This window comes from Hemitrygon akajei, chromosome 29 (genome assembly GCF_048418815.1).
Source record: "Hemitrygon akajei chromosome 29, sHemAka1.3, whole genome shotgun sequence".
NCBI classification, from domain to species: domain Eukaryota; kingdom Metazoa; phylum Chordata; class Chondrichthyes; order Myliobatiformes; family Dasyatidae; genus Hemitrygon; species Hemitrygon akajei.
Genome location: NC_133152.1, coordinates 15850251 through 15863446, shown reverse-complemented (window position 1 = coordinate 15863446; position 13196 = coordinate 15850251). Strand labels below are relative to the sequence as shown.

Sequence of the window (13196 nt, the reverse complement as noted above, 5' to 3'; positions counted from 1 at the left end):
TTGCACTGTGTTGAGAACCTCTCCAAATTAAATAATGCATGTGGCACATGACAAATGATCACTTGAGGAGGGGATCACGGTCAAGGCACAGGGGCATGTAAGTTAGTTCTAACTTTCATATGGATGTCCTTCTAAACATCAGTTAAGTTGTCACAGAACTGGCATTAAAACCGATGAGCATTGATCGACTTACACACCGCACTTTTATTAATAGAGCAATTATCCTTGTAAAACTGCATTGCTAATGTCAGGAATTTATTTCAAGATCCTATGCATGGTGAGGGAATGAAGAGGTCATGTTTAACCAGTCCGTTGTGACTATGAAATGAATCACTGGAGAGACACTAAAGCTTGATTTTATAAATGGACAAGCAGGCATTCTCTTGCAGATCCACACAGTAGAATGACCCTGAACACAAGGTGCTGTTTATCAAGTTTTTATACTATAAAGAACAAAGGTAAAAAAGCAGGTGATTCAACATATTTTCTTTGTTTACTGCTTTATTTTGAATCAGATGATAGTTCCATTGAGTTACATACAGTATTTACAATGGGAACACACTCTAATTGATGAGACACCTCTTAACGTTCAAGCACCTTTGTTGGGACAAAATAATTCACAACAATGGTCTAAATACTTCTGAAGATAGTGACAATAGACACCCAAAGTTAATACTCAAATACCTCTTTTATTAGTAGAGCAATTATACCCGTGACCATGCTTGATGTGCAAGTTGACAAGATCAGTCTAGTTTGCAAACTTCCCTGAACTTGGTCACAATGGTGTAAAATAACTTAGCCTCCGTTGCCTAGTTTGTTGTAGGCCAATTAACATACCTTCAAAACTTAACCTTGACCTTGACTTTGATTGGCTGATACATTCGAGAACATCTTATGGTCCTCTCAGTTCACTTCACTTGAGCAGCCGGTCCTCTGCAGTTGGCCACTAGCCTGTGCTCTGTAGATGTTTGCTTGGAGGACTTATAAAACTGTGCTTTGTGTTTCAAACTTGTCATTTACATTAAGAAATGAAGACTCGTTCTTGCTTGAATTAGTACCTGCTTTATTCACATTATTCCACAAATGCAGAATTCCAAATATATACCCACTTCTTGACCCCAAGACAGAAATCTGCTCCAGGACAAGCAAGGTTCAAGGATGTTCTAGTTAAGCAAGCCTACAAAAATGTCTTCCACTAAGAACCCCGTCCACAGTTAGTAGGCCAAGATGGATTATGTGGACCTACATCTATCATCCGTGGCTACCTACAAGAAACTAGCATAGATGCGATAAATTATTGTTCCAGGCTTTCAACCATGTCCTCTTCTTGGATCCATTATGCTCTTGATAATTTGTGATAATTATCAAGAGGATAAATAGATGGGGCTTTGCATTCGTGGCATTTTATGTGCTGCTGCCCACTGCAGTACATTTTGCATCCTTATCTTCACCCACTCAGACTCTGTGTAACTTCGATGCTGCCAGATATGCTTGTCAGTAGTGGCAGCCTATTTTGTCTCAGGTTCCCAGGCAGTAGTTTATGTTACATGGAATGAAAGAACACTGTCACAATAATTACAAGTCTCTCAGACCATTTGCTCTGTCCACATGTTTAGGGTGCTCAATATCAGAGTGGCTGTAGGGACCTCAACAATTGACATCACCTCTTGTGCTTCTTTTTGCTGGATAGCCCCACCATTGAAAGGGACCAATTCATTTGTCATTCATCCAGGCTGCAACGACCTCTGGAAATCTGTACTTTCCTTTACTCGCTGTCCCTCATGATACGGTTTGCTTGGACCTCAAAGTTGTAGAACTTGGTGCCTTTGCCATCATTTGGATCTCGTCCTGTCTATTTTCCATTCTGATTAACAGCTAACTCCCAGAACCAGCCTTTGTTATAAAGAATCGGTTACTGCTTTCATCGTGGCTTGCTGACCTCGCTGGCCATGTCTTCTGCAATCCCGTTCCCATTCCTTCTCATTTGCAGATGTGCTCCCAGCAGGAGAGGTCAGATGTGAAGCAAGAGGTGGGTACTCATCACTTAAATTCCTGGCAATGAGATTGTAGGCAGACAGACCTGGTTCCTATCCTCTGGGGGGGGGGGGGGGTGTAGTTTCTTCTGTTCGAAAGCCTCTTCCATCGTGCAGTGCTCTTTTTCCCATTCATGGCTTTTTGGGCGCTATGGAGCCCATCTCTGGTTCTGGGCGCCTTAGGGGTATAAAAGATGACATGTGCAGAGGGTCCGCTCCTTTTTTCTCTGCCACTATTGGAGTATAAAAGTTGCATTGTTTGATGTGTAACCAAAACTATGTAGTCAGCTTTGAACTTGCTATTTGCTATGCACGTATCCAATTTAGTAGGAGAATGAAATCTTAAGAATGTAGAAGACAATGGTGTATTAATGAGAGGTAGCTAAGAGATGTAGATTATGTAGTCTGAGTTTGCTATTTGCTATGCATGTACCCAATTTAGTAGGAGAATGAAATCTTAAGAATGTAGAAGACAATCGTGTGTTAATGAGAGGTAGCTAAGAGATGTAGATTAGAACATCTAGAAACAATAGTGGCAGATGTACTTGTGATACGCAACTGTAGACCGATTGGATATGCTAATGCAACTAAACCAGGAGATTGCTATAAAAAATGTTATGTACAAGGATCGGTGGGCAATCAGCGACTAGCTCAATGACTGTCTCAGCTTTGATTTGCAAATTAAAGTTTAACCACCTTCAGGCTGAATTCACGATTAGTCCTAAGAAAGAGCATTGCAGACTTACATGCGCCCCCCCCCCCACCCCCCGGCACTCTGTTTAGTTAAGTATCTGTTCATAACCTGCTTACTTCTTGGGTTTTATAAATTGGAGAGGTTTAGCAGAGTATCTGTTCATCTAAAGGTAACTGAATGTACGATGTAGTGGTTTTGGATAGCTCAGACAAATACTTGTTTAGCTAGATACCCGACTTAGTGTTTCACTGTTTGTTGAGCAAACACCTCACACACCCATTTTTAAGTCTAGTGTCTCCTGTTTCGTTCATTGGATCTGCGGACCCATATTACAGAGCCTTGGTCTGCCCGCGCGCTTGAGGTGGCGATGATTCATACTAGTGTTTCCGCTGGCTGCTGCACTGTGTCTGCACAAGGACACAGATATCGTTTGTCATCCGCACCACGTGGGAGAAAACCTGCCTTATCAGGCAGTTCCCTTCCCTTGATTGTGGGAGGATAAACTTTGCTCTGAAGGAACTCGTGGCTCACTCTGATAAGCAACAAGATGCTGCTGTGTTCAGTCCTTCAATATTTTATACTGGTTGCAAGGGGCCTTCACAGTTAAATCTGTTAATTGGGCACACTGTCTCAGGCTGCGTCTTGTAGAAGATTAAATATATGAAATAGTTGACTGCAAACACAATTAATCTCCGATAGACTGCATATTGAACGATGTCATTGTTCATCGTTCAGCATTGAAGGAGATTACAAGCACTACATCTCATATTCTGTATTTAGTTGTCAGCGACTGATTAGGCACATCAATGTCCATACATGGGGCTCCATCTACCAAAAGCGGCTCTTCCCGGTGACCAAACGTTTTAATTCCCATTCCCGTTCCAACATGTCGGTCCATGGCCTCCTCTTGTACCAAAATGAGGCCACCCTCAGAGGAGCAACACCTTATCTCCTGCCTGGGCAGCCTCCAACCTGATGGCATGAATATTGATTTCTTCTTCCGGCAACAAAATGTTTCCCTCCCCCTCCCCTCTTCTTCTACTCCTCACTCTAGCCTCTTGCCTCTACTCACCTGCCTATGACCTCCCCCTGGGTCCCCTCCTCCTTCCCTTTCTCCTGTCGCCTACTTGCATCTCCTATCAGATTCCTTCCTCTCCAGCCCTTTACTTACCCCACCCACCTGACTGCACCTATCACCTCCTTCCTTACCCCCCTCACCCCACCTTTTTAATCTGGCATCTCCCCCTCTTCATTTCTAATCCTGAAGAAGGGTCTCAGCCCGAAACGTCGACAGTTTGTTCATTTCCATTGACGCTGCCTGAGTCACTGCGTTCCTCCAGCATTTTGTGTGCGTTGCTTTAGGTTTCCAGCAGACTTTCTCATGCTTATGGTCTTCACTCTCCTTCAGTTTTAGTGGCCAAAGCTGCACAACTTCCCACTCACACTTCACCCATGCAGTGTGTCTAGGGCTCTATGTTCTTTACCTTATCCACCTCCTTCACACTGCGTGGATACCTGACGTTTGCCATTACAGGTCCTCCCGAGTTTATCAACACCCATTTCATCAACAGCACGTACAAACGAATGAGCATTTGGGAGGCTGGAGGGAAGGGTCTGTCGGCTGCTGGGACCTGTCGTGTGGGAAGACAGTCCAGGGCTGCACTTCCGACTTGCAAAACTAAGCGGCTTACAAACTTCTCTCGGTTTCAACTGCTTTCAGTTTCACGTGGGCGCTATTGAACTACAGTGCCAGCGGGCAGGAATGGGGAACAGCCTGTGTAGCCCCGTTGACCCTGCCAAGCTCCTGAGCAGGTCTGGCAGTCCGACCCATTGTAACTACACTAAATCTTATCGGCATTCATGGGAGTGTGTCACTGGCCCTCATTCAGTATGTTATTACAGCTAAATGTGCATTTTCTTCCCATCCGTTAGAGTGGTTCTCATCTTGCCAAGTTGTCACCCTCCTGGCTGCTCCTGCTTATACAGAAGAAACTCGTTTTCATGGTTAAACTAGTCTCCTGAATTGGGGGCATTTCCACTTTTAATTATTGCTTCAGCAGGGGTCAGACGAGGAACACTCTGACCAAGGAATGGTGGGGATACCAGCAGTGTTTACCAATTAGTGTTCTAAACACAGCACGGGTCAGTGACCTGTTGGCCTGTCGTTGCAGTCATGAGGGCCCGCTCTTTATCATTGGTGATGACTTCTTATAGCAGTGACACACTGGTGCTGGATCTCTGTCCTTGAATCCAGCGTCAGCCATCCCTGTGTAACCAGGCACACTGTGGAATTTGTTATTGTGCCCTCTAGATGTCCAACAAGCCTTGAAGGCAGAAGCGAGTATGGAAGATGAAGGCATTGTGAGTGCTTACGGAAGGAATCTGATGACCTGGGGCAGCTCCTGGTGAAACTGTGGTATCCAGGACATCTTCAAGGAGCGAAGCCTCAAAAGGGCGGCGTCCATCATTAAGTACCCCTGACACCCAGGTCATGCATCGTTCTCATTGCCACCATCAGGAAGGAGGTACAGAAGCCTGAAAACACTCACTCAACAATTCAGGAACAGCTTCTTCCCCTCTGCCCTCCAGTTTCTGGAATGGACATTGAATCCAAGAGCACTACCTCACAATATTTTTACTTCTAGTTTTGCACTACTTATTTAATTTAACTATATATTTATTTAGTGTAATTCACAGATTTTTCCTATTATTACGTATTGCATCGCACTGCTACAGCAAAGTTAACAAATTTCACGACATATGCCAGGGATATTAAACCTGATTCTGAGCCAGAAGGAGGCTGGCAGCGGAGACACCAGTTCTGTAGACTCACCAGGTGCTTCAGAAAATCCCCATGACTTGATGCAGTCTTTATACTACTCACGCCAGTGACCCATTTTTTTACAGAACTATAAAAGTTTATTTACATAACATATACATGAGGTACCGACATTCAATATTCGCAAGGCAGTGAGTACATTCAAATTAAAATGTGGTTACCACTGTCTATAAAACAATCAATACCCAGGGGGCCCACTGCCCCCAGAAGCCCCCCACTGTGCCCTTTGTGACTGCGTGCTCCCTCTCCAAGGACAACCTGGCACGACTCTGCTCAGTATTTGCTTATCATATTTAATTGGGCTGCGCAGTCAGGTCATTTGCATCACCTTCAAGTCAACAAAGTCTTTGAGAGGTCACAGATCTGTGGTGGAATGGTGATAATCTGGCATCTGGGGGTGATTGAAGGGTCTGAGAGCTGATAGGTCATAATTATTGAGCAGAATGGAGGTAACACTAGCACTGTAATAAAAAGAGAATACAGTATTGCACATACAAAGAGGACACAAACTGGTACTGGCTTTTCATTATGGTGTCTCACATTGAATTAATGAATATTTTTATATATTCATGAATATTTTTTTCCATTTAGATAAGTCTGCCTTCAGATTCCTTTTACCAAGGTACAAGCTCCAGTTGCCAAGTTTTAACCCATTCACTCAACAGTGGTTGCCATCTGTTTATTCTGCAGTCAAATGGTGGGGCCACAGCATCTGATGTTTTCTTAACCATTAGGAATTGTCAGGAATTGTGACTCTTTGAATTTCCCATTGGGAGGCGCTGCAGAATCCCCATTTTCACGTTCCAATGCATTTTAGATCAAGCATCAAGCATAGAAAGACCATGCAGTGCTGCCTGTAAGATGATTTTCCCTTGAGAAAACTATGCTGACTATGGCCTATTTTATCACGTCTTCAAGTACCTTGAGACCTCATCCTTTATAATCGACTCCAACATCTTCCCAGCCGCCGAGGTCAGACTAGCTGGTCTATAATTTCCTTTGTACAATCCCATCTCCCTGCTCACCTTGTCCCCACGCCACTGAGAAATCTTCAAGAGGCGATGCCTCAAGAGGATAGCATCCATCACTATTCCATTACTACCATCAGGGAGGAGGGACAGGAGCCTAAACACCCACACTCAATGATTCAAGAATGCCTTCAAAGTTTTGAATGGTCCATAAACCCAGGACCACTGCCTTGTAATTCCCATTCTTTGCACTATTTATGTATTGATTCTTATAATTTACAGTGTAATTTATGTCCTGCACTGCTGCTGCACATCATACAAGTGATAATAAATCTAATCAAAATCAGAATCAGGTTTATTATCACCGGCATATGTCGTGAAATGTGTTAAATTTGCCGCAGTAGTGCAATGTAATACATTACAAAATAATATAGAATTAACTAAATTACAGTAACTGTATATTGAATAGATTAAAATAGTGTAAAACAGAAATATATATTTTTAAAAATTTGTGGGTTCAATGTCCATTTATGACAGAGGGGAAGAAGCTATTCCCGAAGCACTGAATGCATGTCTTCACTACACTGATTGGCCTCATCTCAAATGAGGCAGCTACAGAGAAGTGTAGTGTCAAGAAAACAACCTGACCCTCAATGTCGCAAAAACAAAGGAGCTGGTTGTGAACTACAGGAGGAATGGAGACAGGATAACCCCCATTGACATCAATGGATCTGGGGTTGAAAGGGTGAACAACTTTAAGCTTCTCGGCATGCACATCACTGAGGATCTCATGTGGTCTATACACACCAGCTCTGTGGTGAAAACGGCAAAACAGCACTTCTTTCACCTCAGACGGTTGAAGAAATGTGGTATGGGCCCCCAAATCCTAAGAACTTTCTACAGGGGCACAATTGAGAGCATCCTGACTGGCTGCATCACTGCCTGGAATGGGAACTGTACCTCCCTTAATTGCAGGACTCTGCAGAGAGTGGTGTGGACAGCCCAGCACATCTGTAGTTGTGAACTTCCCACAATTCAGGACATTTACAAAGACAGGTGTGTAAAAAGGGCCCGAACGATCATTGGGGACCCGAGTCACCCCAACCACAAACTGTTCCAGCTGCTACCATCTGGAAAACAGTACCACAGCATAAAAGCCAGGACCAACAGGCCCACAGACAACTTTTTCCACCAGGCCATCAGACTGATTAATTCATTCTGGTACAATTGTATTTCTATGTTATATTAACCGTCCTGTTCTACATAACATTTATTATTAATTAATATAAATTGCACATTGCATACTTAGATGGAGAGATAACGTAAAGATTTTTACTCCTCATATATATGAAGGATGTAGGTAACAAAGTCAATTCAATTCAGGCTTCTGTACCTCCTGACGTTAACAATAAGGAGGAGGACATGCCCTAATGAACGTCACCTTTCTGAGGAACCGCTCCTTGCAGATGTCTTGGAAACTATGGAGGCTAGTACCCAAGACAGAGCTGACTAATTTTACAACTTTCTGTAGCCTCTTTCTGTCCTGTGCACTAATTCTGAATTTAATCCCGAGTGTTGTTGGACCTGAGGTGTCAGAAGACTGACTTGTTACAATCACTGTCAGGCTGGATAAGGTGTAGGAAAAACTAATGGAAGTACAGTTAGGCAAGCTTCTATTGGTCTGCACAGGACAGTTTTTTAAAGGAATCAGCTGCTGATGGGGCAGCCATTAGTTTAAGTTATTCAAACACTTACTGCATTCTAGGAAGCTACCAACAGATAAGAAAGTATTTGCAGCTAATTACTTCCAACACACACTGATACTAGTTCAGCAGAGTAAACTAATAAGTTGATAAGTAATTTGTATAGAGCTGTCAACTGTTCATTCTCCCTTAAGGGATCCTCGCAGGCAGCAGAGGACCGCCCTCCCTTACATCGTCAATTTCAACACTGATTATTATTTTTTAACAGCGCAAATTAATGTAGCCATTAAAAAATATACCGCCCCCCCCCCCCCCCACCAACACTGCAAGACAGTGTCTCATTTTTAATTAAAACAAAAAAAAGGTTGCATTCTGGAATGAGTATGCTTTCTCTCTCTGGTTGCGAATCAGAAAAGCTCGTCGCTTCTGTCATCTGCGAAAGCTGAGGTCAGGAGGATTCGACAGCTTGGGAACACGGAACTGGGCGGGAGGAGTGATGCACCATCAATAACTCTCTCTGAGACGTGAAGGCGAGATATCGGCTTTTATTGACTGGAAGAAAGAACAAGCAGTAGTTAACCACCATACTACATCCTGGAGACTGAGGGCCGGGCTCAGGCCTCAATCGCCTTTATACTGGGGTCTGTGGGAGGACCCACGGTCAGTGGGAGGGGCCACAGGAGCAGTCCAGACAGGGATATGTAGTTCACAACATTCACCCCCCCCCCCATTGTTTTAAAAGAGAGTCCCCATGGGGCGAAGTTTCTTACAAGTATATTTACAGGTTAAGTCTATCAGGTGGTCGAATCTGTCGCTGTGATCTACGTAGCACCGGCTGTGATTGCACAGATGCCGGTGGTGATTGCACCGGAGACGGTGGTTGTGCTGGTTCCGGCCTAACTGGAGGTGTCAGCCCACTAGGCGTCAGTGATCCCTCATGCGTGTGCCTGGTATATGCGCGTACGAGACGCCCGGTATATGAGTGTCGTGAGGGGTCAGTGTAGGGCTTGGTGTGCACGGTGTCTCCTTGGGTACAGGGTTCGTAGTTACTGTTGATTGTTCGGGGTAGTGGTCTGCTGCTCCTGCGGGCGCCAGGTCACGGACGGAGACCGTGTCCTCCCACCCATCAGGTAAGACCATGTAAGCATACTGGGGGTGGTTCGCATGTAGAAGGTGAACCCTCTCGACCAGCGGGGAGTATTTATTGCTCCTCACATGTTTCCAGAGTAGCACTGGCCCTGGGGATGTCAGCCAGTGGCAGACTTCCTGGGAAAAGAGAATAGGCGCTCGTGAGGGGTGGCATTGGTGGACGTACATAACAGGGAGCGGATAGAGTGGAGTGCCTCAGGGAGGACCTCCTGCCATCGAGAGACCGGCAACCCTTTTGACTTAAGGGTTAAAAGTGTGGCCTTCTACACTGTGGCAATCTCCCTCTCCACCTGTCCATTTCCCCGGGGATTATAGCTCGTGGTCCGACTAGTAGCAATGCCCCTAGCCAGTAGGTACTGGCGCAGCTCATCACTCATAAAGGAGGACCCTCTATCACCATGGATATCCGAACAGAGTGAAGAGCTGGCGCAGGGCTTTTATGACGGACGTGGTAGTGGTGTCGGGGCAGGGGATGGCAAAGGGGAACCGCGAGTACTCGTCGATAATGTTGAGAAAGTAGACATTGCGGTCGGTGGAGGGAAGGGGGCCCTTAAAGTCAATACTCAGTCGCTCAAAGGGGCGGGTGGCCTTGACAAGTTGCGCCTTTTCAGGACGGTAGAAGTGCGGTTTGCACTCAGCGCAGACTTGGCAGTCCCTGGTCATCGTCCTGATGTCCTCAAGGGAGTAAGGCAGATTCCGGGCTTTCACAAAATGGTAAAATCGGGTGACCCCCGGGTGGCAAAGATGTGCATGGAGGGCGTATAGCTGGTCGAGCTGTGCGCTGGCACATGCTCCCCGGGATAGGGCATCAGGGGGCTCATTGAGCCTTCCAGGCCGGTACAGGATATCATAGTTGTAGGTGGAGAGTTCTATTCTCCACCACAAAATTTTATCATTTTTGATTTTGCCCCGTTGTTGGTTGCTGAACATGAACACAACTGAGCGCTGGTCGGTCAGCAAGGTGAACCTTTTGCCGGCGAGATAGTGCCTCCAGTGCCTAATAGCTTCCACTATGGCCTGGGCTTCTTTCTCCACCGCGGAGTGCCGAATTTCAGAGCCTTGAAGGGTATGAGAAAAGAATGCTACTGGCCTGCCTGCCTGATTGGGGGTAGCAGCCAACGCGAAATCAGAGGCGTCACTCTCTACTTGGAAGGGAATGGTCTCGTCCACCGCATGCATCATTGCTTTGGCAATGTCCCCTTCAATGCAGCTGAAGGCCGCGCAGGCCTCAGCAGAGAGGGGAAAAGTGGTAGACTTGACCAGGGGGCGGGCCTTGTCTGCGTAATGGGGGACCCATTGGGCGTAATAGGAAAAGAAGCCCAGGCACCGTCTGAGGGCTTTGAGAGTGGTGGGAAGAGGGAGTTCTAACGGGGGCGCATACGGTTGGGATCAGGGCCAATGACCCTGTTTTCCATGACATACCCAAGGATAGCGAGTCGGGTGGTTCCGAACACACACTTGTCCCTATTATAAGTAAGGTTCAGGGCTTTGGCCACTTGGAAAAATCATTGGAGGTTGGCGTTGTGATCCGGCCAGTCGTGACCACAGATGGTGATGTTATCCAGATAGGGAAATGTGGCCTTCAGTTGGCACTGGTCCACCATCCGGTCCATTTCCCTCTGGAAGACAGAGACACTATTTGTGACACCAAATGGGACGTGCAGGAAGTGATAGAGCCTGCTGCCCGCCTCGAAGGCGGTGTAGGGGCGGTCCTCTGGGCGGATGGGGAGCTGGTGATAAGCGGATTTCAGGTCTATTGTCGAGTACATCTTGTACTGAGCTATCTGGTTGACCATATCTGCGATGCGGGGTAGGGGGTATGTGTCAAGCTGCGTGAACCTATTGATGGTTTGACTATAGTCCACGACCATCCTATTTTTCTGCCCGGTCCAAACAACCACCACCTGGGCCCTCCAAGGGCTTGTGCTTGGCTCAATGATCCCCTCCCTGAGCAGCCGCTGCACCTCCGACTGAATGAAGGCCCTGTCCCCTGCGCTGTATCTCCTGCTTTTAATTGCCACAGGTTTACAGTGGGGGGTCAAGTTGGCGAACAGCGGTGGGGGAGGGGATCTTGAGCGTGGAGAGGCTGCAAGTGGTGTCAGTAGCGCAGCTGTCGGCATGGTGCTGGGTGGGATGTGTGGGTCGGTGTGTGTGGTCAGTAGCGGGGTATATGGCGAAGTCCCACAAAACTGAGGATTCCTGACAGTGAGTGGTGGGAGGGGCCCGTCATATGCCATAGTCACACTTTCGAGCTGGCTCTGGAAGTCCAGCCCCAATAGCACAGGCGCGCACAGTTGAGGCATGACCAGTAGCGCAAAGTTCCGATATTCTGTGCCCTGCACCACCAATGTCGCTACACAACCCACCTGGATGTCCGTGGAATGCGACCCAGAAGCCAAGGTGACCCTCTGGCTTACCGGCCGTGTCACGAGTCCGCAGCGTTGCACCGTGTCCAGGTGAATAAAACTCTCAGTGCTGCCCGTGTCAAACAGGCAGCTAGTCCTGTGCCCCTCCACCAGGATGTCTATCATTGACCTTGCAAGCTGGTGTGGGGCGCTTTGGTTGAGGGTTACGGTGGCCAGAGTTGAACTGCTGTCGTGGTGCCCGGTAAACACCAGTGGGTCGGGTGCGGGGCATGTTGACGCTGACAAAGATGGCCGCCCCCATGCCTCGCATGCAGCACTGCCCAACCCCGCTCGTGGTTTAGACTTACAGACCTTGGCGAAATGGCCCTTCTTCCCGCAGCTGGAACAGGTCGCTTCTCGGGCCGGGCAGCGTTTTCGGGGGTGCTTTTCAAGTCCGCAGAAGTAACACTGCGCGGGCTTGCGACTGGCAGTAGCTGTGGCCGGGTTCGGGGAGTTCGTGGAATCGTGACTGGCAGCGGCGTTGGCGAATTCGCTCGTGGGAACCAGCAGCGGCGGGGTCTGAGGTGTCCACGGAACCGGCGGGGGATCGCGCGGCTGGACAGCGTCAGCGTTGAGCAGAGCAGCCCCCGGCATGTCGGCCATCTCGGCCGCCGAGCATAAGGTAAGATCGGCATTTTCCAGCAGCCGCTGGCGCACGTACACTGACCTCATTCCTGTAACAAAGGCGTCTCGTACGAGGAGCTCCGCATGCTGTTCCGCCGTGAGAGCTTTGCAGTCGCAAGTCCGCACGAGTGTCTGTAGGGCTCGGAGAAACTCGGCGCTCGACTCTCCAGGCTGCTGTCGTCGCGTAGCTAAGCGATGTCTTGCGTAGACGGTGTTCACCGGCCGCAGGTATTGTCTTTTGAGGGCGTCCAGTGCCCCTTGGTAGGTCGGCAGGTCTCTGATAAGTGAGTAAACTTTCGGGGTGATCCTCGAGAGGAGAATTCTGTGCATAACAGCGGGTTCAGTTGCACTAACCTCCTCCAAGTATAATTGGAAGCGTGCAAGCCAGAGTTCAAAGGCAAGAGCTGCTTCAGGGGCTTGGGGGTCCAAATCCAATTTTTCCAGATGTAAAATACTTTCCATGTTTTAAAACTTCCAGTCAATAAAATTGATGCACCATCAATAACTCTCTCTGAGATGTGAAGGATAGATATTGGCTTTCATGGACTGGAAGAAGGAACAAGCAGAAGTTTACCAGCATAGCACATCCTGGAGACTGAGGGCCGGGCTCAGGCCTCAATCGCTTTTATACCGGGGTCTGTGGGCGGGGCCACAGGAGCAGTCAGCAGGGGGTCAGTGGGAGGAGCCACAGGAGCAGTCAGCGGGGGGTCTGTGGGCGGGGCCACAGGAGCAGTCAGCAGGGGCAGTGGGCGGGGCCACAGGAGCAGTCAGCAGGGGCAGT

At 47.7% G+C, this 13196-nt stretch overlaps 1 protein-coding gene across 2 annotated transcripts; it reads right to left on the bottom strand.

Annotated features, from left to right (window-relative positions):
* Positions 1–5631: 5631 nt before the first annotated feature.
* On the bottom strand, positions 5632–13001 carry LOC140718240 (uncharacterized). Of its 2 annotated transcripts, none has more exons than XM_073031735.1 (2): positions 11753–13001; positions 5632–8789 (listed from the first exon to the last, which is right to left on the bottom strand). In XM_073031735.1, the coding sequence occupies exons 1-2, from the start codon at positions 12875–12877 to the stop codon at positions 8742–8744; spliced, it is 1173 nt and encodes a 390-aa protein (XP_072887836.1). In that variant the 5' UTR covers positions 12878–13001; the 3' UTR covers positions 5632–8741. The 2 variants fall into 2 exon arrangements, with proteins under 2 accessions (XP_072887836.1, XP_072887837.1); XM_073031736.1 differs by having other exon boundaries at positions 12104–13001.
* Positions 13002–13196: the final 195 nt, after the last annotated feature.

Bases quoted from the DNA above. Each gene is read 5' to 3' on its own strand.
- LOC140718240 (XM_073031735.1), bottom strand. From the start codon at position 12,877: ATGGAAAGTATTTTACATCTGGAAAAATTGGATTTGGACCCCCAAGCC. The intron at 8,790-11,752 runs GTGGGTTGTGTA...TCTTTCTTCCAG, and splicing joins CGCATTCCACGGACATCCAG to TCAATAAAAGCCGATATCTC.